Below are 25,426 nucleotides of genomic sequence, written 5' to 3' on the forward strand. Positions count from 1 at the left end.
TCTCTTTCCTCTATGGAGTCAATCATAGCCCTGCGAATGTCTTGCATTACAGGTTGCAAGGCGATTCCCTTTTTACTTTGTGAACAGGAAGTTGTCAATCATCTCCTTGTCAGTCTGCCAAGGGCATTGGGTTTACATGCCAAGCATGGCCTGCCCAATGCGTCACTTTCAGGGACAGAACACGGTCATGGGTAGCAACATCAAATGCACATTACTGAATGAAATCCCTACTCTGTTTTATCCAAGTGCTCTACACCTTCCTTCCTTCCTGGACACAGATATGTGGACTCACATTCCAAAAATTCACTAAGAGCAATGCAAACTATTTCATTGTATGCATACATTTTTAATGCTGTGTCTAAATTTAGCCTAGCATCTAACTTTCCAGGAACAAGGAATTAACTCTTAGGATTTCCTCATAATTACTGTATGGCCGCTATCCATGGGACTGGTTCCCAGTGTTTCACCTACTTGCATCTGACAAAATATGTAATCTCTACAAGTATTCTAGGTTTTCGAGACAACTCTGGGTATGCTTCATTGGAAGTTTGGGTTGCCCTGCAGGACCTGGCAAATTTTCAGAGAGCACACTTATTTAGGAATTTGCTAGCTCCCTTAGGGCAATATTATAGGAACTACTGGTGGAAGCCCATTATTTTAGTAGTGTTCACTATCACCCACTGTTTTCAGTTTCAGGAGAGTATCACCCACAGATATGGGGGCCATACTGCATGTGTGTGCCATATTCTGATTAGTATTTGCATCCATTCACAGATTCTCACTCAATTATAAAACCTACCCTATGTTTGCTCCACTAAAAAACAGGAATCAGGTTGTCTTGTGGGGTTTAAGTAAGATTGTTTAAATAATATACAATGGTTTACCACAGCCATTATATAGACCAAGGGCAGGATCCAGCTAGGTTGTTGCATTCTTCATAGAATCACAGGGCTGGAAGAGACCACAAGGGCCATCTAACCCAACCTCAATGTACTCCAGACAGCTGGCATTCCAGCCTCTGCTTAAAAGCCCTCAGAGAAAGACTCCACCACACTCGAAAGCAGCAGCATCCACTGCCAAACAGTTTTTAAAGCCAGGAGGTCCTTAATGTTTAGGTGGAATCTTTTTCCTGCAATTTGAATCCATGGCTCCATATCCAGAAAAGCAGAAAAGCAAGCTTGCCCCCTCCTCAATGTGATATTCTTTCAAATATTTAAACATGGCTATCATGCCCCCTCTTTGTCTTCTTTTCTGCAAGCTAAAACATATCTAGCTCCTTCAGATAAAGACAGTCCATGCATCTATGAGGAGGCAGATACTCATTTTCAAACATCCTCTGTATGCTGAAAAACCTGCCAGACCATTTTTGATTGGTGTGGAGATCTGGGGACAGGGGAGGAGAAAAGGAGAGCATGGGGGCTGAATGTGGGAGCAGGAAACCACTCCCCACAAAATTCATGGACACAACTGGATGATGGCTTCGTGCCATACACAATTACGAAACAAGACACAAAACTATACAGTTGGCCTAAATTACTCCAGGAAACTTAAGAAACCATACAAACTTAAGAAAGCATAGCATTGTATATAAAACAACCCTCAAAGAGCAAATGAGGGCATAAATTCGGGGCAGTTATAAAGCGTGTAAGCACATGCAGCACACACTGAACTCTCATTTTAACTGACCAGAATCACTTTTGCACATGCAAATCATTTTGGGGTATCAGGTATAATGAGAAAGACACTCAAATTCATGTTCTGTGATGATGAAAGGGTCCTAATGGAAAAATGAGTCCACCATACTGTATGTCTCTAAAACACTTATGAATCTTGGAATGGCTTCAATGATCACTGCCACCTTCCAAATTACAAGCAGTAGCATCTCTGAGGGTGGAGGGATTGGAGATTTACAGGATTCTTTGTCACACCATGTACTACATCTAAAAATCACTAGCAACTGCTGTCCATAAAGGGCTGCCATGCTACAGACCAAAGTGGTGGCTCCTCTGCAAGTATTCAAGAGATGAAGGACACAGAAATGAAATGAAAACCCAGACCTATGGCACTCTGGCCTTGTAGGATTTAACTGTTAGCACTGCTGAAAGAAAGAAAAAAAACAGTTCACTAATTGATCTGATGGAAAATAAAATGTCAACTCACAGACAATGGAGGAAATCTATTATGCCCTAATTCACTGCTTTTCACGCTGCAGTCAAAGTAGTATAGCTCCAAACACACAAGTTAGATCTGATTTAATTCCTCTTACTTATAATGCATTATCTTTCTCTCATAATAAATTAATTTTATTTTGAAACTGTCTTGCTGTTAGCCATTCAGTAATCTATCTTGAGGAGATCCAGATAAAGTATACATTCAACCTGCCATTCATGCCCCTGGCACACATGTACAGAAGCCCACCTTCCTCACAGGTATTTTTGTGTGAAAACATGTGACAAGATCTTCTCAATAGTTCTAAGAATACAACAACAGCAATCATTTATACCTCAGCTTCCTTCAAATAATGGGACTCAAGATGGATTGTAACCTAAAAGCATGAAAAGGCAATACACAAACAGTAAAAGGGAATGACACGCCATTAAAAGCCCATCCCAGTCAGTTTGTAAAAGGCTGATGGAACAAGAGTGTTGTAACTTGCTAGAAAAGGAAAGCAAGGATGGAGCCATCCAAGCTGCCTTAGGGAAGGATGGTCAACGTCTGGGAGTATCTGGTGATACCTTTTCCTTGTTACCAAATGAGTCTGAAAAAGTGGTAAGACAGAGAGAAGAACCTCTCCAGTATATCTAATGGGCTCATAAAAGGTGGATGTGGTCCTTCAAATAGCCTGGACCCAGCCATATAGGACTTTACAGGCCATCACCAACACTCTGAATTGTGCCTGGAAATGGACAGGCAGCCAGTGGAGCTACTGCAAAGAGGGAGTTGTGTGCTTCCTGTAGCCAGCTCCATTTAACATTTTGGCTGCAGCTCTTTTGATCATTCTCTGAACACTCTTCAAAGGCAATCCCACATAGAGCATGTTACAGTAATCCAAAGAGCATGCAACTAAGTTTTATATAACTGTGACCAGATCTGACGACTCAAGGAGATTGTGCAGCTGGTGTATGTCTTAACTGTGCAAAGAAACTCCTTGCCACTACCAGGATCTAAGTTTCCAGGTTCAGGACCGAAATTGTAAACCTGTGTCTTTGAGGGAGTGTAACCACATGAAGCACAGGCTGAATCTCCATTCTACTGACCAAAACTATGTTTCTCGTGTCTGGATTAATCTTCAGTTTGTTGGCCCTCATCCAGTCCTTTAATGATGACAGATAGTGGTTTAAGACTAAGACAGCTACCTTGGAGGTGGGAAACAGCACACTGAGGGACTTACTCCATTCTTGCCAAGGAGAAGGAGTCCTTCATTCATGTTTAATTCGCGTTGCTGCCCAGGGTATGTAAGATATTTCTTTACTTAAAATGAGTCTCTACAGGTCCTCATCTCATTCCACTTCAGTTTCTTCACAAGCTGAGATACAGGAAAGAATATAAAACACTCCATGTCCAGGAAGGGCATTAAAGTCTTGCCACTTAGTGAGGAGCTTGATGGGTCCTTCTCCTTGGTGGTTCTCCTTCATGGTGAGTTCTGCAATGAGCATTTCTCAACCAGAATGGAAGGTGCCTCTCCAATTAATGGGATATGTCTAAGTAGACATGCGCATTAGTGTGGGAGGTGGGAGATAATGTATTTTAATGTGGTACTCCTTGTTAAAAAAAAACACCTCCTCTTCTATTGAATGAAGCTTTGGCTGAGGCAATTTGAATAGTTTATAGTGTCTAGTGAACATGGATGCAGAGGCTTTTCAGGCAATTGTGATGGCAGATAGCCTTACTCCTATCTGATGGGCAGGTTGATTCATCCATCCGAAGTAGAGGCCTCTTTGGCACTGATGGGCAGCTAGGCTTCCTCTTATCTGATGTTTTTATTTCTTGGTGGTTGACTCCCTACTGTCTGCTATGATGGCTAAGAAGTTACAGATCTTTAGACATGATCTGTATCTATACAGGGATTTTGGAACTAAATAATGGTTGGTAAAAATATTCTGAATCTAGAGCATAGCTAATCTTGATATCAGGGTAAATATAGATGCCTAGTTGGGACAGATGCGGCTCCTATTGGGGCATCAGTCCTCTCTGTCCCAGCTAGGCATCTATATTTACCCTGATATCAAGATTAACCATGCTCTAGATGCTCTATTCATTTGGATCTTTAAGAGATGAATCACCTTGTCTAGGTGGCAGGGCACCTGTGAAGACAGCAGAAACTGGGTCATAAATAAGAGGAGAGTTGAGAAATTCCATTGCCTCAGGATCTAGGGTGTGTATTTTTGTGCTATTTTTACATCTTTCTTATGCAAGTCTCATTCTGATTTAAGTAGATCCTTGACATCAGGAGGGAGAGAGGAAGTATGAACATAGGCTTTAGTTTTAGGAAACACAGTGTTGTCTGTGATGTGTTATCAGACGGCAGAGTATTCCTATTGAAGCTGGAATCAGTCTTAGCCTTCTGCAATCCAAGGGCTTTAATGCTTTAGATAAGACAGGAAACAATATTCTAGATAGCTGCCATCTAAAAAACCTAGAGGAAAAGTGTTCTTACCATACATCAAGGGAACCACTAACCGTGTAGGAAAGCTGATGAAGAAACACAAGATACAAACAATCTACTGACTCACTAAAAATATTCAACGAATGCTACATTTAGCAAATGATACAAAGGATCCTCTAACCCAGAGGTTCTCAACCTGGGGTCCCCAGATGTTTTTGGCCTACAACTCCCAGAAATCCTAACAGCTGGTAAACTGGCTGGGATTTCTGGGAGTTGTAGGCCAAAAACATCTGGGGACCCCAGGTTGAGAACCACTGCTCTAACCACTACAGGAGTCTACCACATACCGTGCAGCTGTGAACAAGTCTACATAGGGACCACCAGATCCCTATGTACGTAGTTTCCAAGCAGCGCCCAGACATGAATCAAACAACACAAAAGGCACTTCAGAGTAATTCAACCAGAGAGGTCAGCTATAGCAGAACACTTAGATAAACCAACCTGGACACAGAGTATTATTTGAGAATACAGACTTCTAGACAACTCTGACAACCATCATGTCAGACTACACAGAGAGCCATTGAAATTCACAAGCATGTGGACAATTTCAACTGAAAGGAAACCATGAAAGTGAACAAAATCTGGTTATCAGTATTTTAAAAACCACCAGAATCAAGACAATAAGTAAAGAACATCTCTTGAAAACAGGAGAACACCAAACAGCAAACAGTCAAGTGCCAGTTAACATCTCCCAAGCAGAGGATGCCCCCAGGGAACAAAGCCCAGGCTACCTCTATGCAGATACATATCCTCACTGATTGACTTTGCAGCTTCATGGCTACTGAATGCTATTCAGCTTGCCAATTGTGACATTCACACTTGCTTTAACAGATAAGGATTCTTTCTTCCACCCTGGACATTCCACAGATATAAATACACTCCATTTGCTTAATTACCAACAGAACCTCTGAAGATGCCAACCAAAAACGTCAGCCAAAACATCAGGAGAGAAGGCTAGTGGGACATGGCCATACAGTCTGAAAAGCTCACAACTAACCTTCTTGAGAGAAGAGGGAAGGATCCTATAAAAAAGGGCTTCAAAATGGTTTGCTGCAACTGGCTGCTGCATGTGTACATGCTCCCATGTTTGGGAGGTGCTGAGGGAGATATTGGACCTGTGGCTGATGTGGGAAGGATTGATGGAGTTGGAAGGGAAGCAGTCCCATAAGGGCCGACATCTATCTCCTCTTCCATAGCCTTGCCTGAGCAGCCCCCTCAGAGGTTAAAACTTCTATTTCTAATGGTTGCTGAATGGAAACTGATTCCTGGGCCTCAGCTGTTGTAGGTTGGAGGTGCAAAGGAGATCTGTTTCAATATAAACAGATTCAATGGCTTCATTAGAATAGACAACTCTGGAGGAGGCAGCCACTGCAACAAGTGTGTATGTGCTTTAACCTTCATCATTCCTAAGGCACATTTGAAAGAAAGATGCCAAAAGAGGAGAGCAACAGAGCTCATTGCCACTGGCATACCGATACCGGAACCACTCTGGACAACCTCCCCCATGTAGATGATAAATAACATGGAGGACAAAATCGTGTAGGAATATTTGGTATCTGTATCAAGCAGAGTACAGCAGAGCCTGTGCAATATGAGATTGTGGTAGAAACAGGAGAAATGACTCAGGATGCGCTTGTAAGGTAATTTAAAAATAAAATGAGGAAATGTATGATTCTTGTTTCAGGAAGTCTATCTTAGGATAGGAAAGGAGAAAGACTTTGTTAGAAGAGTCCTTATAAAAGCTATCTTAGTTATGAGGCTAGAACACCCTTTTCCATACAAAAGGCCAACGAACCTTCTTGAGAGAAGAGGGAAGTAGCCTCTCTGTGCAAGCAAGCAGTCAGGAAACAAAAAGTTTAAAGTACTTAGATCAAAGAAAATAAAAGAAAACCCCAGTGAAACAAAAGGGCAGGTATGCTCTCTAGAGTTCTCTCTCTTACTCATCACTTTAGAAGCGTTACTGCCTCTTTGCTTCTAATAAACAGAAGGTCCCAAAGGCCAAAGCCTAGAGATCAAATAGGACAGTGGTTCTCAACCTTCCTAATGCCGTGACCGCTTAATACACTTCCTCATGTTGTGATGTTCCCCAACCATAACATTATTTTCGTTGCTACTTCATAACTGCTATTTTGCTATTGTTATGAATTGTAATGTAAATATCTGATATGTAGGATGTATTTTCATTCACTGGACCAAATTTGGCAGAAATACCCGATGGGGTTGGGGAGGGGGATATTGATTTTGTCTTTTGGGAGTTGTAGTTGCTGGGATTTATAGTTAACCTACAATCAAAGAGCATTCTGAACTCCACCAATGATTGAATTGAAGCAAACTTAGCACACAGAACTCCTACAACCAACAGAAAATGCTGGAAGCATTTAGTGAATTTTGGAGTTGTAATTCACTTACATCCAGAGAGCACTGTGGACTCAAACAATGATGGATCTGGTCCAAACTTGGCATAAATACTCAATATGCCCAAATGTGGATATTGGTGGAGTTTGGAGAAAATAGGCCTAGAATCATAGAGTTGGAAGAGACCTCATGGGCCATCCAGTCCAATCCCTTGCCAAGAAGCAGGAAAATTGCATTCAAAGCACCCCCGACAGATGGCCATCCAGCCTCTGTTTAAAAGCTTCCAAAGAAGGAGCCTCCATAGAATCACAGACCTTGACATTTGGGAGTTGTAGTTGCTGGGTTTTATAGTTCACCTACAATCAAAGAGCACTCTGAACAATAGAATTGGGCCAAACTTCCCACACAGAACCCCCATGACTAACAGAAAATACTGTGGTTTCTGATGGCCTTTGACGACCCCTCTGATGCCCCTCGCGACCCCCCCCCAGGAGTCTCAACCCCCAGGTTGAGAAACGCTGACATAGGAGTACCCAAAACTACCTTCTGGAGTTGTCTTTCCGGGAAACAACAGAGCTACTGTGGAAAGTCCCAATCTAACAAGGCCCAGAAGGATACCACTTCTGTGGACTAACAAAGTTTCCAAGCATTTTTCAGAGGTAGCCCTATGTAGAGTAATCTAAACAGGATGTAAACAGTGTATTTGTTAATGAAGTCAAAGCAACAGATGCAGTTGACACAAGCTTTACCTGTGCAAACTAGACTGGAATCTCCCTTCTGTCTTTAGTGGTCATTCCTCCCCCCGCTCCAAAATTAGTCTGCTGTTATTGTTGTTGTTAGCTATTATTGTTATGTTGTTTTATGCTGTTTTAATTGTTTTTGCTTTGTTTTTAATTGTATTTTGCCTTGGGCTTGGGCCCCATGTAAGCCACCCCAAGTCCCTTCGGGGAGATGGAGGCGGGGTAGAAAAATAAAGTTCTTCTTCTTCCTCCTGTCCTCCTCCTCCTTCTTTGCCAGATGTGATTTTAATTTTGGTGATCTTTGGCAACTTATTGGCTTCTGATGGAAGGCTTTTTGTATCCCACCTTCCTGGTTATGTTTTAAAATTGTTTTTAATATGGGGATTTTAATATGGTAATTTGTTTAATTATATTTTAAGAGTATAGTATAATTGAATGGTTTTAGTTGCATCTGTTTATTTATGGCATTGTGAACAGGCTTGAGTCCCTGGGAGGGCAGCAAGAAATTGACTTATGTATGATGTAACCCACATGTATGGGTCTTCAAAAAAAAAAAAAGAAGAAGAAGAAGAAGAAGAAGAAGAAGAAGAAGAGGCATTGCTTGCTGCTAGGATTTGGATTTGATATTCTTAGAACCTCAGAAGAGAAGCATCCAAGCAATTCCAACTGTGTCTATAGCTATTCTAACCGAACAACTGTGCTCCTCAATTCTAGGCAAAGGTTTATTATGTTTGCTGAAATTTCCACAATCTTGTCATTTCTGTCATTAGCAGTGCGGTTTCAGAATACAACCACCACCGACAAACTGGCAGTACCAGGACAGGCACCTTTTTGCTGAGCCTGTTTGTCATAATCCATTGAAGGATGCTAAGCTTATCTGCATACAAATTATTTCTTTGCAGGGCATAAAACTGAATGAGACAAAGCTAGCAACGTATTGCCTCCTATCCTGATTGTTAGCAAAGTTAATCATTGCATGTTGGTGTTTTCCTCCAAAGCATCCCTTTCCCCATGCCAAGTTTAAAGTACAAACAAAGTAAACGAACTCCAACATTTTTGCAACCATTCATTCACATTTATTTATTTACTTTGTTTTATACCCTGTCCTTTCTCTCTCATTGAGGGGCTCAGAGCGGCTCATATGGGTCAGAAATATTGAAATATTTAGAGTTTGAGCATAAAACATTTGCACATACTTGTCAGGCTGCATGTGCATTTGGCATAAAACACAAAACATGACACATTCCAAATATGCTTGTACATTCCTTCTCTTTCCCTGAGATGAAAAATAAAAGAATCAAGAATGTAAGTTTTAAAGTATAAGTGACAACACCATTTATTCTTCAACTTTGGTCCATATGAACCAGCCCTGCTGTGTTTTAGGACAAAACTATTAATTTGGGCACAGTCACCCATTCAAAAATGTCAACAACTGAACTATAGAATGCAAACAATTTCCTGGCTTTACAAACAAAATGCTGCCTCCCATTTAGTAACATCTGTTTCGCCTAGGCATTTGATAAGAAAAACAATGCTGATTGATACCATAGTGCCTTTATTAATAAGTTGACCAAAAGGCACATAAATATTTTAAAAAGCAAAAAAAAAATATTCCACAGAGAGCGGAAATAATAATAATAAATAATAAACTTTATTTGTATACCGCCCTATCTCGAAAGGGGCTCAAGGCATTTTCCAACATGTAAGGCAAACATTCAATTGCTGGAAAGAAGCCATACAGACAATTAACAGACACAGTAACAACTGAAAATATCATAGAAATACAAAATAAAACTGCAAGAACACATTAAAGATAAAAATATTTTAAACCCATTTCATTGTAGCTCCATCAGTGAAGGTCCAACAAAACCAATAGCCAGGGTTACTAAATGAATGTGACCCAACTATAAAAGGGCTGGGCGTGGGATAGTGCAAATAGCAAATTATAGGGCTGGGGAGTAGATGAAGTGCAGGACAGAGTACTATCTGATTACCTGGGAACAGGACCTAGGGACTAATTATTCTCGAAAACCTGCTGGAATGTCCAAGTTTTCAATTCCCTATGAAAGGAAGACAGTGTGGAAGCCTGCATAATCTGTCTGGGGAGGGAATTCCAAAGTTGGGGGGCCACCACTGAAAAGGCCTCCTCTCTCATTGCCACCAACTGTGTTTGTGACGGTGGTGGAATGAGAGGAGGGCCTCCCCAGCAGATCTTAGAGCCTGTGCCAGTTCATAGGGGGAGATGCGACTGCGAAGATAGGCAGGGCCTGAACCGTTTAGGCCTTTGTAGGTCATAACCTGCACCTTGAATTGGGACAAGAAACTTATTGGCAGCCAGTGGAGCTACTTTAATAGAAACGTCGTATGGTCCCTATAATTAGTTCCTGTTAAAAGTCTGGCTGCAGACCTTTGTACCAATTGCAGATTCCGGGCCATCTTCAAAGGCAGCCCCATGTACAGTGTGTTGCAATAATCTATGTAACCAAGGCATGAATCACTGTGGCCAAATCTGACTTCTTGAGTTATGGTCGCAGCTGGCACACAAGCTTTATTTGTGCAAAGGCCCTCCTTGCCACTGCTGACATCTGAGCATCAAGTGTCGGTGCTGAATCTAGGAGGACCCCCAAACTGCAAACCTGTGTCCGCAGGGGGAGTGTAACCTTGTCAAGGACAGGTTGCCATCCAATACCCCGATCAGCCCTATGACTGACCAGGATGACCTCTGTCTTGTCTGGATTAAGCTTCTACTTGTTAACCCTCATCCATTTCATCACAGCTGCCAGGCACTGGTTCAAGATCCGGGGGGTTTCCTTGGAATTTGGCGGAAAAGAGTAGTAGAGTTGAGTGTCATCTGCAAACAGATGATACCAAACTCCAAAACTCCAGATAACCTCAGCCAACAGTTTCATGTAGATGTTAAAAAGCATGAGAAAGCACCAGTGTTGACTCAAGAGGTCAGCTGCCCCTGGTTGTGGTCACCATTTCTAGGGATCATCAAACAGGTAGACATGTTAAGTTTTCTACGAGAAAAACAAAAGACTAATGTCACACTGAAGACTACCATATTTGATTTAACATAAGCTTTTATGGTGTGTCTAATGAAGTGGGCTGAGTAGACTACACTCCACAAAACCGTATGTAAAATAAAACATATTAAGTCTTTAATAAGCCACAAGACTCACTCTTGTTTCTATTTCTAGGGGAACTTCACGCATGAGGGTTGTAGATCCTGATTACATTCATCCTCATATTTGTCTTTCAGAAAAAGTATATTTTTCTCCTCACTGTGAAATTTACAGGTTGTTTTGGTTGATGATACATTTTTGGAGGAAAAACTTACAGATCTCGTTTTTTTTCTTTTTGTGGACAGGGAAAAGGCTTGAGGGTGAATTTGGAAAATACTCAGCACTGGAAAATACTGTTCCACATTAGATAACACTGGATGTATTTTGAACACACCGAGTCTTGGGACATCCAGTAAATAAATAATGACAAATCCTTGCATTAAGCTTTAAGAAACTGCCTATTATTAACTTTCAGCAATTAGATTTATTAAATTTTCTTTTATTACAGAAACATGATGAATGCTCCCTTCCTTTTGGCATCTTGGTTTTGCACCAGAAACGAGATCTCTCAAGGTGGTTAATAAATACTTGGGAGCACAGTCTCAACATGGCCAGAAGTGAAAATAATCTTGGTTGCAACAAGATTCTTTCACATCCTTGAAATAGATTCAAAGTTGCTGATCTCAGTGCCACAACCCAATTTTCCCCTTCCAAGTTGGCATATATTTAGAAGCTACATTTGAAGTGAAGCAAAGATTTGCCTCTCATTAATTACCTACCTACCCCACCCACCGACTCCAGCAGATGACAAACTTGCACGGACAATTTTCTTATCCTATCATATGTTGTGCAGCCTTTAACACTAAGGAACCACCACATTTTGCTCCTCAATCAGACTCTAAAATCTTATTAACTTTTCAGTATTTCTACTACTCTCCATAGTCAGGAGCACTGTAATTAAATACTGTGTGTCCTATAAAATGAACTAAGATGCTGTTTAGGAGAATGAAAGATCTCTCTCTCCCTCTCAGGTTAGAGAAGCAGATGTAAACTGACTGCTAACAAAGAAAAAGAAAAATCAAGTGTAGGCACACACATTCTCCTATACACATTTAACAGTGTGGCTCTAAAATGCCTGACACCCTTAAGGGAGACAAAAGTAGGCCAAAGGTTTCATGAAGGAGTTAGTGGGAAGAGATCTGGTTTCTCAATTTTGTTTCTAGAGGGATGATGTGGGAAGAAAGAAGACGACTGGGCATGTTTTTTGCATTTTACATTATTTATGCTGACAATGCAGACAAAAGGATGCCTGATTTTATTAGCAGGATCCATATGTCATGATAAATCTTACTCATGTGCTATACATGGTCCAAGCAATTAGACATATGTAATGTAACTGGGAAAATCATCATTCTAGATATATCTCTGTCTTATCTAGCTAAATATTAAATGTGCTGACAAAAACCACATACCAGCATTTTCTCCTGACGTTTCACTTGCAAAACTACTGAAAATGAAGTTTTAGTGCTTTCTCAATCTCATATCTGTATTAAAGTTTCATGGCCAGAAGAGATTATGAATGAGGCAGAAAAATTAGTGCATCAGACTGCCCTGCTATGATCCTCCCTCCTTCCATCCAATTATTTCTAACAAGTCCCTTGTGCATCGGTATGGACTGTGAGCTGCTACACAAATAGCCTAAAAACACAGTACATTCAAAACAGGTTCCAGCCAAAATAAAGGAGTATTTTTTGTGGGGGAAGAGAAAAAAAATGAGATATCAACTGGGCAGGAGAGAAATAACACCAGAAGAGAGAGACACTGTGTGACTGTGAGTCAGGAGAGAAGGCAGTAAGTCAAGTAGCGCATGCACCAAGGCAGTGCCCACCACATGCCCAGCCATCCATCTTCTAAAAGGTTGCAAGAGGTCAGGGAATTGAGGAAGAGGGTAGTCGTTCTTCTGCCTACTTTGTACCATAATAAAAATGTATGTACTGAGGCTGTCCCTTTTATTCTTTCTCTCCTCATCTGAATCCAGCCCACCTCCCACCTTTTCTTTTCTTGTCTGCCTGTTTTCTCGCTTCCTTCGTGAGGAAAAGGTTGAAGTCAGCTCCCACTCCTGCACTTTCCGTGTTGCCTGGCAGTTGAAGAGAAACGTGAGGCAGGGGGAGACTGAATGCTATGCATCCACATCAGCCACTGAAAAATACTTCAAAACCAGATTTCACTGTCTCTTCATTACCCACTGCCGAGGGCCTCACAGAGAGACAAAGGACTGCGCTATGATGTCAAGGAGGGCCAAGGCACAGGCATTATCTCCCTCATCACCTTTGATTGGCTGCCGTCCCTGAGACTAAGGGTAGGGACCAACAGAGAAGAGCTGGGAGGTCACTGGAAAGGCAGGCCCTTGGTGTTTTTTGTTAATTGGTTTGCTTCCCAGGGCTACTGACATCACAGCGGAGTTGAGAGTGTACTCATTGTTCAGTACAAAGTTCCATAGGTTCCAGAGATGCTTTCTTTCTTGTCTTTGTGGCCCTCTTGTGTAGGCATTGCAGCCCGCCAGTGGTTTGTGGATCCCGGGTTAACAATTGGCTCACTCTACCACTTCGTAGAGAACATGCCTACCTGAGTAGCAATGGGGACTGACTGCTAGTAGGCAAACACTGTGCCGGGAACAATCCATCACAGCACACGCTTATCATTACATGGCAACTTGAATTCTAATTCAAGCAACCTGCCAGCTTGCAACTCAGATAAAGGAAGGCCTATGCTGAGCACAATTCTTAAAGAACTGCACACCTTAAAACTATTCACACTAGGAAGAAACGTTAGCAGCAGAACTAATCAATACACTAAATGGTCAGGCGGAAGGATGCATAGAAGGTTTCTAGTCAATGAGAAGTGTACATAAGACTTATGGGATGGTCCGAAGATTTGGAGGCGACACATAGATCTGTACTCGGTGCATAACCTTTTCTGGCTACTCTTCTCAGTTTGGGTGTGACAAAACGTTGTGAGCGTTTACTAGACAAAATCGAAACACATTCAAAGTTATCAAAGAAGTACTTTGAAGAGCAGGAAGTCAATAATTTAAGCAAATGCTTGGAGTTTAACATAGTATAATGAAGTTACAGGGAGCTGTTTTAATAATCTTTGATAGTAATGGCAGAGTTCCCCAAATCTCACTTCAACCAGATATGGAGTTGTATTGTCAAAGGCCTTCACAGCTGGAATCACTGGGTCTTGTATGGTTTCTGGGCTGTATGGACGTGTTCTAGCAGCATTTTCTCCTGATGTTTCATTTGCAACTGTGGTTGTGATCCTCTGAAGATGCCGGCCACAGATGCAGGAGAAACATCAGGAGAAAATGCTGCTAGAACATGGCAACACAGCTTGGAAACCACACAACAGCCCTGATATGGGGTTGTTTTCATGAGGTAACATTTTATCCTTTGAGAGAGAGAAGAGTCATATAATTTCAAAAGGCTACAAAGAAGATACAGGCCCAACTCATACCGTCAAAATCAGCACCTGTATTCATAAGGGCCAGGACGTTCTGCCCTGTTAAGTTTTTAAGTTTCCAGAGGTTGATTTGTGGTTAGTCAGTACAGAGAAACACACACAAACAGAGGCTAGGAATGGCCTTTTTTTGGAAAGGTTTACTTTTGTCCTATTGCAACAACCATGACACAGTGCATCGTTGAGAGTTGCAACTTGGTGTCAGAGTCCCCTTTTAAAAGTTGCACAGACTCAGATGCTGTGGACAAGAATGCATTACATCATGACTTAGTGGTACTTCTACTCATCCAAGGGGAAAGCAACTGTGGAGAAAGTGAAGGCCAAGAACCATTACAGGTTACTGGCAAGGCAAAGCCATAAACAACTGGCTTTACTCAGGTTTTCTCTAGAGAAGAACTAGCGTTCAGTGTGCAGCGAGTGGAGAAATTTGCTTTCAAGCATATGGAAAACATTTAGGGGTTGTAATGAGGCCCTAGAGCTAAGGCAACATTACATTACATAGCAAGACACCTCCTAATGGGAAGCTGCATCTTTGGGAATCCACAGCTGAGTCCTTTTAAGTCCCTCAGATTTCACAGCAATTGTAGGGAGGGGGAAGAGTTAAGCACAAACATAAAACCAACTATTGTTCCCAAATAAAGTACAGCCACTGACCAAAGGGAACATAGTAAATCAAAACTTATGTATGTAAATTCTATTAACTGAATGGTTCTACTCTAGTTTGGATTAACCATTGGATTGTGGCCATGGATAACTGCCCCACAGACACCAGTATGGCTCAAAATGTATGCATTTTATTGTGAGACAGAAATATTCTGATTAACATTCCAGAGGACATATACTTTCTGTGTTTGGGACACAGTGAACATCTAGATTAGTAAGCAAAGCCATTCTAAGTGGACACATGGGATCAATGCCTAGTGATGCTTTGATATTTCAAAGCAACGCACCACCCCAGGGTGCTAATCCATACAACAGAGATGCTCTTGAGGCACTCTCTATGGGCCTGTAGACAAGTAATCCATTCCAGCTCCAGCACAGCAGCACTCCCTCCCCTTCTTTGCTTCCCTCCCCATCATGGAATCTATAAATCACTTCTGGCAGGTAACTGGGAAGCAGCTGCTAATGATAGTTTTGCTCTGGAGGAGAGGAAGTCACCTTTTAACCCTGCCTGCTGTTGTTTGTCTTATAACTATGACAAGAGAACAGATGAAAACAACATGCCAACTGTCACAAAGGCTCTGGTCACAGTTGCTCCAGGAAAAAGCATCAAAGGCCCAGAGCAACGTTATTATGTTTTTCAGGTTGAGGATGTTTGTTCCCTTGGTCAAAACATCTGACCGGGTGCATTTCCTCATAACCATTCCACCAGTTTCTCATCATATATTTTTTGCAAACCCACCACAATTCTTGATATCACTCACATAGCCATATTTTTACCTCTGTATTGAACAGACATTGCAATTCTCTACTCTAAAAAAATGTTGGATATTTTAAATATCCTGCTCTTCCTCCTCCACTGCTTGCTTTATTCAATTTATTTAAAGCACGTGTGTGGCTAGGACCATCAGAGTTTTTGTTCAAAGACTAGAAAACTGATTTCCCAAGGCATGTGTTTTATTTGCATAATTTCAAATGTACAAATACTGATTTGTACATTTGCGCCCCTGGTTGCGCAGTGGGTTAAACCCCTGTGCTGGCAGGACTGAAGACCGACAGGTCGCAGGTTCAAATCCAGGGAGAGGTGGATGAGCTCCCTCTATCAGCTCCAGCTCCTCATGCGGGGACATGAGAGAAGCCTCCCACAAGGATGATAAAAGCATCAAATCATCCCGGCATCTCCTGGGCAACGTCCTTGCAGACGGCCAATTCACTCACTCTTTGTCGTGTCACGACTTGCTCCTGACACGACAAAAACAAACAAACAAACAAACAAACAAACCAAACTGCATCCACTCAGGATTTCAGTTCCCAAAATGTGAGTTCAGGGCCACAATCAATCAATTATTATAAAATATTGTAATACAAACTGTTTTGGTAGTCACCGAGTCTCTTTATATCAGTGGTTCCCAACTTTTTTTTTTTTTTTATAGCAGGGACCACTTTCCAACATTAGTACCAAAAGCGCTACGAATCAATTTTTGGTCAATTTTAGATTCGGTTTGGATATTTGGGTTGCTGATTCAGAAAAATGCATTGGATAGACCACATCAGTTCTAGTTTCAGATACAGAACAAATGCCACCCAGTAGTCACCATCTGCTCACCTACAGAAAATCATATTGAATAATCTAGAGTTGACGTGGTAATAGTAAAATTTTGTGGGTAGTCAGCCTCTCCCCTCCCAACATCTCCATTGACTCGGCACTATAAGAGCGTTTTGCGAGACCAGTCGCTCTCATTGCTGCATGAGGTATAGCAATGGTGAGGCTGCAGACCATAATTTTGTTCTTGCAGACCACTGGTGGTCCACGGACCACAGGTTGGGAACCACTGGTTGATACTTTACAAGCTGTGAATCCTGAATATGGAATAATGAAGCCACCAGCTCTCTATGGACCCAATCTGTAGTCTGTCTGATTAAATCTGTCAGATGGAGTTGAGTGATAGAGTCAACAGAGTGGCAAATGTCTCCTTGAAAGACCTTGAGGCCCTGATTCTTTTTGAGACCTTCACCAAGTCACCTCTTTTAAATTCATTTCTCTCCCGCACTCTTTTTTTTTTTTTTTTTGCAGAGGGAAAGGCAAGCTTTTTGAACACATGACTGCTAATTGACTCACAATTTAGTTGAAATGAATTGCATGTCTTTTCTGCCTTGTTACCCCATCATTAACAAATGTGTGGTTGAGGGGAATAAGATAGTGGCATATGTATGTTCTAGCTGTTCTAGCTATAAATGACTGAATAACCTACAAAGAAGGATTCATTAGGATCCAGATCTGCCACTTCATTTTAACATATTTTTTGGTAAGTCAGAGCCTGTACTAATGCATTTCGTTGCCTTTATGATGTCTCTATTCTTTGTTGTCTCTTATGCTTCACAGTGCTCTTTTACTGCTGTTCTTTTAAAAGATTTTACCTTAATATTTGTATTATGGAGGCTATACTGAGTATCTTTTCTCTGAAAAGTGATGCACATTTGCCACAGCTCTTTAGGCCCCACAGCCTTTTGCAGAAAAGAAGAAAGACATTCAGAAGACAATTTCTAGTGAATGATACTTACTGTAAAGACGTCGTCATCTCCAACTTCAGTCTCATTGTGGATGGTTGATGATGAAGTTGTAGATCCTAGAAAGACATTTTAAAATGTATGCTGTTGCTGTGCACAATCCAGGAAGCAGGTTTATTACACAGGTGCAAAGGAGTATGCATGCTCATCTGGGATTTCACTTTGTTTTTTTGGCAGTCTGTCTTGTGAGTCCCATTTTAAACTTGCCACATTTCAAAAGCCAACTGCTGATGGGGGCGTCCATATTTGGGTGCTCGGGAGGCGAGGAAAGGAGCTAAACAAAGACCCCAGCTGCATATTTAGAACTGATGTATATCTCCTTCTGGATTGAGGTCAACACTCTTTTTGTGTTTTCACAGGAGCAATTAATTTTATCTGAATATTCTTGTGAATTCCGAAGCAGATCATTTAAAATGGGAAAGGAAGTTGTTTCAAAATCAGGAGTAGTCATACTAGGGAAGTTAGAAACATGTAACGAAGTCATTTGTTTGAAAAAAAAAATCTGAACTTTGGTTCATGCACCAACAGTGAGAATTATTTAAAAACTAAAACTGAAAAAAACCCCCCAAAAACAAATCAACAAACCAGTTTTCAGTAAAACAAATCTGTAACTTAATCTAGAGATACAAAATCTCTAATGCTTTAATCAAGAGAAAGGACAATCGAGACACTGCTCTGAAAGCAAATTACAAAGTCATGTGCTAGATTTCTTTAAAATGATTCAGTATCAGAATATACAATTGAAGTAACAATACAAAAGGATTTCCTCAGTGTCAACCAGCTTCTAAGAGAAGAACCCATATTATAGAAGATAGAAAGCTGAATCCAAATGTCCCTAATAAAACCTAAATTGATACAAAGAGTAGGATTTTGACTCAAGGAACAGAGATTTCAGTGAAAGGCTTGGGAAAGTCAATATTCAGGCTGTAAACATACCCAACCTCAAGGGTGGAGGAAGGAAATAAAAATATATTAATGCATGCCTTTATTAAAATATTTCCATGCCATCCTATATGAAAAGATCTCACTATGGTGTAGAGGTGAAATAAATCCAGGTTGAGCATTCATTTTCCAGAAATCTGAAATCCAAAGCTGCCCACATGAGTGTCTAAGATAGCGACACTTTTGCTTTCAGATGGTTCAATGTACAAAAACTTTGTTTTATGCACAAAATTATTAAAAATATTCTGCATGGTGCAACTTTGTCTTTCTCATTTTCACCTGTCTGTCTATGAATGCAAGGGTAGTATGGAACTCCTGAAAGCAGCCCCCTCCCCAATGCCAAAACTTTATACATCTCTCTGTTGACAAAAGTTTGCTTCCTTCCCCTGCTGAGAGAAGCCATAAAATTCCAACTGATAAGAAAGGAGTCCATCTCTTTCTCAGCTAAGAAAAGTGACCAAAGCCTGATGGGCTTCTTTCCTGGAAAAGACAAGTTCAAATGGGTTTTGCTTGTTTTTCTTTACAGAAGATAGATCTTGCTGGAGAGTGTACTGGCTCCACACAACTAAGTGTGGTCCCTGGGAAGGAGGCTTCTTGTGGGGACTCGAACCAGCTGACTATGCCCCAACATACAAGTATTCCCTGCAACTACTCTCCCTTCCAAGGGCAGAAAGTTAGCAGTGGGTATTTTAATTGGATACACATATTTTCAGTTTTCAGTAGCATATCAGCTACTGATATGGAACGGGAGGAATGGGGGAAGACAGGGGAAGGGTTCGAGATACTATATTAAAATTGTATGATGCAAAGGGTTCCAGAATGATCTCTCATGTAATATGTAGACCTAGTGTATTCCAAAATCGGGGAAAAAAAGAAATACAAAATACTTCTGGTCATAAGCATTTCAGATAAGGATATGGGTGGATATGACGTCAGAAGGCAGTTAGAGCTTTAAATTGAATAAAAAATACCCTGAGTTGAATTATTCTGGCTCCCATATTGGCAGCCAGAACAATTCTTAAAGAAGTGGGATTATATGATATTGCAGTCAACAACCAAGTTACTAAACTTTACGTTATCCACAACTTCTAAATAATATTCAAGGATATTTTTACCCGCAACAGATTAAAGTAGGTTAGCAGTGAAGAGGTAACTAGTGCAAAAAAAGCTACTTTGCCCCAAACCTCCAAAATAAAAAGCAACAACGAGGACTCTTAAATGCTTTCCCGTACCTTCCGTGAGATCTTCAATGGCTTTCCTCACCCCTCTATCAAATGCACGTGCATCTGCAGGGCTTAGAAAAGTGAGCCCAAACTTTCTGTTGTCAACTTTCCAGTGGTGAAACGTGGGGTTTGCTTTCGTGTATGCAAGGTCTTTTTTCACATAGCATTCCAATACCACCTGGGATCAAAAGTACAAAGAGGTAAAATGATGTTTATAATTGAAGAGCATGGATTTGTTAACATAATTCACTATTTCCTTTCTTACACACTCAAAAAAAAAAAAAAAGAAAAGAAAAGAAAAGAAAAGAAAAGAAAGAAAAAAAAAAGTCCTTCCTGCAATAGTTCCATCAATTCCCCACTTTGCAATTTGCAACTATTTCTTTGCAAGTGGTTTCTATAAGAGATCAGCAAATTCTTTGTTTAGTGAAATGAAAATGCTTTAAAACATTTCCTGCTGCACTGAAAATGAAAAAAAAATCTTACATTATATACATTTTGTAATCTGTCTATAGCAAAACTTCAGTTCTCTTGAGGACCAACATTCCCCTCTAAAAGTTGCACTCTTATTTTGTTCATTATATTAACAATCTGCTTGCTTATACAAATGCAAGGGGAGGGTGGGGGGAGGAGAAGGATCTTGTAAAATTAATGAATATATAATAACCTTGCTGTGCATAGTAACATTAAATATATGCTGACATAGATGAATTCATCCAAAAGTAAACTGAATAATCACACACAGGCCGAATGGAAAGCTTGGTTCATTTTCTCCATTTAACTAGATATATTGGACCAGGGGACCTGAGGTCAAATCTCTACTGAGTATAGTAACTGGATGTGCTTGGACTAGGGACCAAGCCTACCCTACATCATTAAATTGTTGTAAGGATCAAGTGGGAAAATTACATGTATTCTGCTCCAAACTTCTTTGAGAGAGACTAAGGCAATAAAATAAACAATTCTTTTTCTGAAAGCATCCCTATAGCATGAAGCAACCTTATTGTTTTTGCTTATGACAAATAGTACATTTTAAGGGACAACAGTTAGCAATTCTGCAGGAATGTTAGCAAGGAAGAATGATAAAAACTGTTCAGCAAAAAATAATAATACTTAATGACTACATAATGCTTATATCTGTTCAGGGTGGGGAAGATGTGTCAACTGGCAGGAACGGGAGAGGAACGGAGTATCACTGACTCCCATACTCCATGCTCCAACATTTGGCTGCAGTCCCCAATGCTCAAGGATGTAACCTTAAAGTAGGACCTAATATCACTGCAAAATAATAATGTATTTAGTTAAGAATAGTGTGATTAAAAGTAGCTCATGCATCTTTGCTGGATGCTTCTATTGAAGTAAATCTGTTGCTAGCACTTAGTTTTAGCAGTTAGATGAGATTTTCCAGCATTGTGATTTAAAAGTCATACGTCCCCTTTCTGTTTTATTTTGTGTAAAGAAGCAGGAACTCTTGGTTCTATAAACAGCTGTAGTAAGGACCAGAGTGTCAATCTGCAAGACAAATTACCCTAGCATTTTTATTCCACCAGCCTATACCTCCAACAGAAGGTGGCATAAATAATTCACTGCCATTTTAAAAGCTTGAATTACTCAGTACAACGTGACTGGCAGGAACTTATACTGTTATGCTGCAGGATTTTTTGGGGGAAAAGTGTCAATTTCACTTTGTAGAGTAAAAACGTGTCAAAACAGGAGATTCAGTGACTATTTCTGGGAATCCACAGAAAATGTTCCTTCAAGTGGGGAGGAAGGCATCTCTCCCTCCTCCCTTGTCATGTGCCATGAGTGATCTTGTGGAATGTGAATAAAGCTGGTTTTGTGCTGGTAGTGAAGTTGGTTGCATATGTGCATTTGTATAATGAATGGAAAGCAGACACTGAATTAGATTAAGTTACCAGTTTGTCTTTCTGCCTTTCTCCATGGATCAGAAACCCACTTCTTCCATTGCCCTCTGGGCACATGACCTTGCAGACACCAACTCTACTAAGACCACCTCCTTCTTGTGGTAACCATCCTCCGCTGGAGTCATCTCGGGTCATAACCACAGCTTTGACTCTCACAATATAGCTGTCACTGTAACAGACAACAACAAGAAGAGACCATCAGATTGGATAGCATATTCCACAGATTGTAGTGTTTGCTTACCTAGATCTAGAGAAAAACCAGCCAGCTTCTACAGATGAAGATATTAACATAACAGATGCTCTCTGCAGCCACAGCCAAAATTATAGATATAGCAAAGATCCCAGGGTAAATTTGGGCTATGGATTAACACATCTAGCTAAAGCTGCAAGACATGTCATAAAACCACATCAGGACATTCTTAAGGAGATGCTTGTTCTTACTCTGAGCAGGAAAAAAAATGGATATAATAATAACTATTATTATTACTATTAAAATATTTTAATTTGTTAAAATGCAGACCCAAGTTCTTCTTTTTGTGTATGTTTCTGTAGTAGAAGTGCTCCATCTTCCTCTATATGAAGATATTTGGCCTTTCAACCAATTTGACAATAAAAGATCACAAAAGCTCATGCCACAAAAATGTGTGATGCTTAACTGTCAAAAGACTATTTTACATGAAATATGAGGGGGAATAGAAATTAGCAGGAGTTGTAAACCACATTTGAAGGGATTATGGAGTGATGCAAATTAAGGCTATGCAGCTGAGGGATACATGGAAAAGACATCCAACAGAAGCCCTGTAGCATAAATATTGGCACCAAGGAAAGATCCTAATCCTGTCTCTAATCCCTAACATTCTGCCATGTCCACTCGAAGATATAGTTACAGGTAAGCAATCTGTCCTTCTTCGTGGTCTCTGTGAATCACACAATTAGGTCTAGAAGCAGAAGTTATCATGACACACAGCAGACCATTGCCTTTGATATGAAATCAAAGAGGTCTATTGACTATAAATGGTGTACCCATATCCAAAACACTGTAACAATGTACAATGTATCATAAAACCCATGTACCCTTAACAAAGCTTGCATGAGTATGTTTTGCAGGTTTTATAGTAATAAAAAATGACTCTTTGAGCAGCAACCAAAGTTGTGTGTATCCACACATAATATCCTCAATGAGCATCACACAGAGAATAACTACATTAAAACAAAGGCAAACTTGTACAGTCAGCATAATTATTTGTTAGATTAAGAATTTCTGGCCATGGAACATTGCAGAGAAGGTAGAATACTGTAAATGGCGGAAGCTATACAAGAGAGAGAAAAAACAAGTCACCCTCAAAACTGTTCCAAGAAATGGGAGGGGAGTCACAAAACTCATGACAACAGTACAGAGTGACCAAGAGATGTATCATTCAAGAATTTTAGCAACCAATAGGTAGTGTGACACAAAAGTAGATGAGTACTCAACATAGCCACCTTAAAAAAGGCATCTAGTGGGACCCCTTTTAGAAAGATAGTAGAAGCAGAGGCTGCCCTAGTCCCATGAGCCTTAACATGGCTTGGTGGTTACTTTCTAGTGAGCTTGTAACACAAATTAATTTCAATAGTACTTGCGGAAACACCAGTAGTTCCAATCTATCTGGCCCCGAAAAAGAATAACAGGGAGCGTCAGTGGAGCTGCCACTCATGACATGCATTAGGGGAGTTCTGCTCAAGGAATCTGCCAGTAAGTTGTCTTCCCCTGGGAGGTGAACAGTGAAAGGGAAGGAAGATCTTGTTGAGAGATACATCCAATGAATTGGATGGAGGAGATGGGCTTCAAGTGGGATTTTCCTAGACTGATCCCAAGATCAAGGTCTTGTAAAAGATGAAGTGTGAAGTCTATGTTCTCCTGTAGATACGCCACAGACCAAGCAATGAGAGCCAGTCGTCAAGGTAGGTTTACACTGTGAAGTTGCTGGTTCTGACGTACACAGCTACCTCTGCCATTACCTCTGTAAACACCCTTGGTGCAATTGACAAACTGAAGGCCAAGAACCAAAATTAGTACACGTGGTTCCTGACACAAAAGGCCAAAAACCTCAGATGTATCCCAATGTGGAAGCAGGCCTCTTTTAAGTCCAACATCACAAACAAACAACTTGCCATGTTGGAGTAGAGGCAGTATGGATGATACCAACATCATTCAAACCTTCTTTGTCTCATGATAAGGTTAACCCAGATTTTTGGATCAATTTTTTATTTGTGCCCAAGAGCGACACTTCTCAGCCACAAATTTAGAAAAAAAGTTATATTTTGACTTCTGATATCCTTATGGATGCGACATCTGTACCGATAAACAGAGCTAAAGTCTTTTTTGCATTCAGAGATATTGCATGGCACAACAAGGACAGCATTTAGTCCTCAACTGTTTTTGCTTACAAAGCCAAAGAGGTACTATTTCAGCAGATAGCAAAGCTCTAGATGTAAGAAAGGACTTATACATTTGCTACAGAGTGATTTTTGAAAATTTTCTACCATTTCCCTTCCTATATAGAGAATATTTCTCAAATTCAGACACCAGGAAGAAAGAGTTTACTACTAGTGAAATTACTGCTGGAACAAAGGTTAATTTACACAAGTCATTGCAAATTTTGTGTGAGAACAAGAACAGAGATGTGACACTATTCCAGAATGTAGCCAGCATCTCAGTTCCTTATAAAAGAAATGGCATAGGTCTTCTTTGCCACTGTACGTTTCCAAAATGTTCCATGGTGTCCTCAATGTTGCTACACTGAAACATCCAGCAATAATGCAGGATGTCTTCTGCATTACATCATTTCTTAAAATAAAATGATTTGCCAACTTCACAGTGACAGAGTCCTCATTGCTATACTGAACAATCATAAACCCTACCTTATTGTTTCCTGTATCCATTTTCCAAAACAGAACTGCTAGAGATAAATGCCTGTAAGTGTGTTAGTTCATTCATACATAAGCCCCACTACTCACCCATACTTATGGTAATGTTTCCTATGTGCAATTCACTCTTGTGCAAATTTCCAGATTTAGCTACTTCAGCAGCAAGAGCGCTGAATCTCCAGAATATAGGGCCATCTGACAATGGGGTCACCCCCTTTGTTTGACATCTTTACACATTTGTCTTCATTCAATCCACAACAAAATCCTTATTTTCTTCTAATAGCAAAGTTCATAGCCCCATGAAGATCAGCAGAAAAGCAATAGAAGACTCAAATGGACTTCCTTTTAGATCTGTATTCCAGGATGAATATTGCATCATCCAAATTCACAGGTACACAACATAACCAAGGCGCATATTTACATTAAACTTCTTATGATACTTTTCCTATTATGTTTCATTTCTTTAAAATATGATAATTTGTTGATAATACCTTCAATGTGTGACATGGGATGAGTCTTGTTTATAATGGCTTTATTTAGCATTAGAATGACTTTATTTAGCATTGGAAAATTACTTTGATATTTATAATTTTGTTTATGATTTAAAATGAAATAAAAATCTGACTGATAGCACCAAAAACTTTTAAGATTTGTTCCATAGCAAGTTTCATGCTAAATTGACCAAAACTAGCAACCCATTATCTCTAGCCTGACATTTATTGACTGGGAAAAGGATGTCAACATGAGTATAAGTTTCTAGTTTTGTCCATAAATGCGCACATAGGTGAAAATATATTGAAATCAGAAGCATTTATCTAGGAAGTAGTAGAAGTCATTGATAGATAGATTGCATTTTACT

General features: G+C 40.3%; 1 protein-coding gene across 2 annotated transcripts in view; it reads right to left on the bottom strand.

Annotated features, from left to right (window-relative positions):
• Positions 1-25,426, bottom strand: part of SPRED2 (sprouty related EVH1 domain containing 2) — an 84,210-nt gene that overhangs the window by 6,752 nt on the left and 52,032 nt on the right. For both annotated transcript variants that reach the window (XM_060784337.2, XM_060784342.2), the window contains exons 2-4: positions 21,652-21,829; positions 19,748-19,916; positions 17,568-17,632 (exon numbers count right to left, since the gene is read on the bottom strand). In XM_060784337.2, the coding sequence (XP_060640320.2) occupies positions 17,568-17,632; positions 19,748-19,916; positions 21,652-21,829 (412 nt within the window). The remainder of the gene's footprint in view (positions 1-17,567; positions 17,633-19,747; positions 19,917-21,651; positions 21,830-25,426) is intronic.

Source organism: Anolis sagrei, chromosome 1 (assembly GCF_037176765.1).
Source record: "Anolis sagrei isolate rAnoSag1 chromosome 1, rAnoSag1.mat, whole genome shotgun sequence".
In the NCBI taxonomy this organism is placed as follows: Eukaryota; Metazoa; Chordata; class Lepidosauria; order Squamata; family Dactyloidae; genus Anolis; species Anolis sagrei.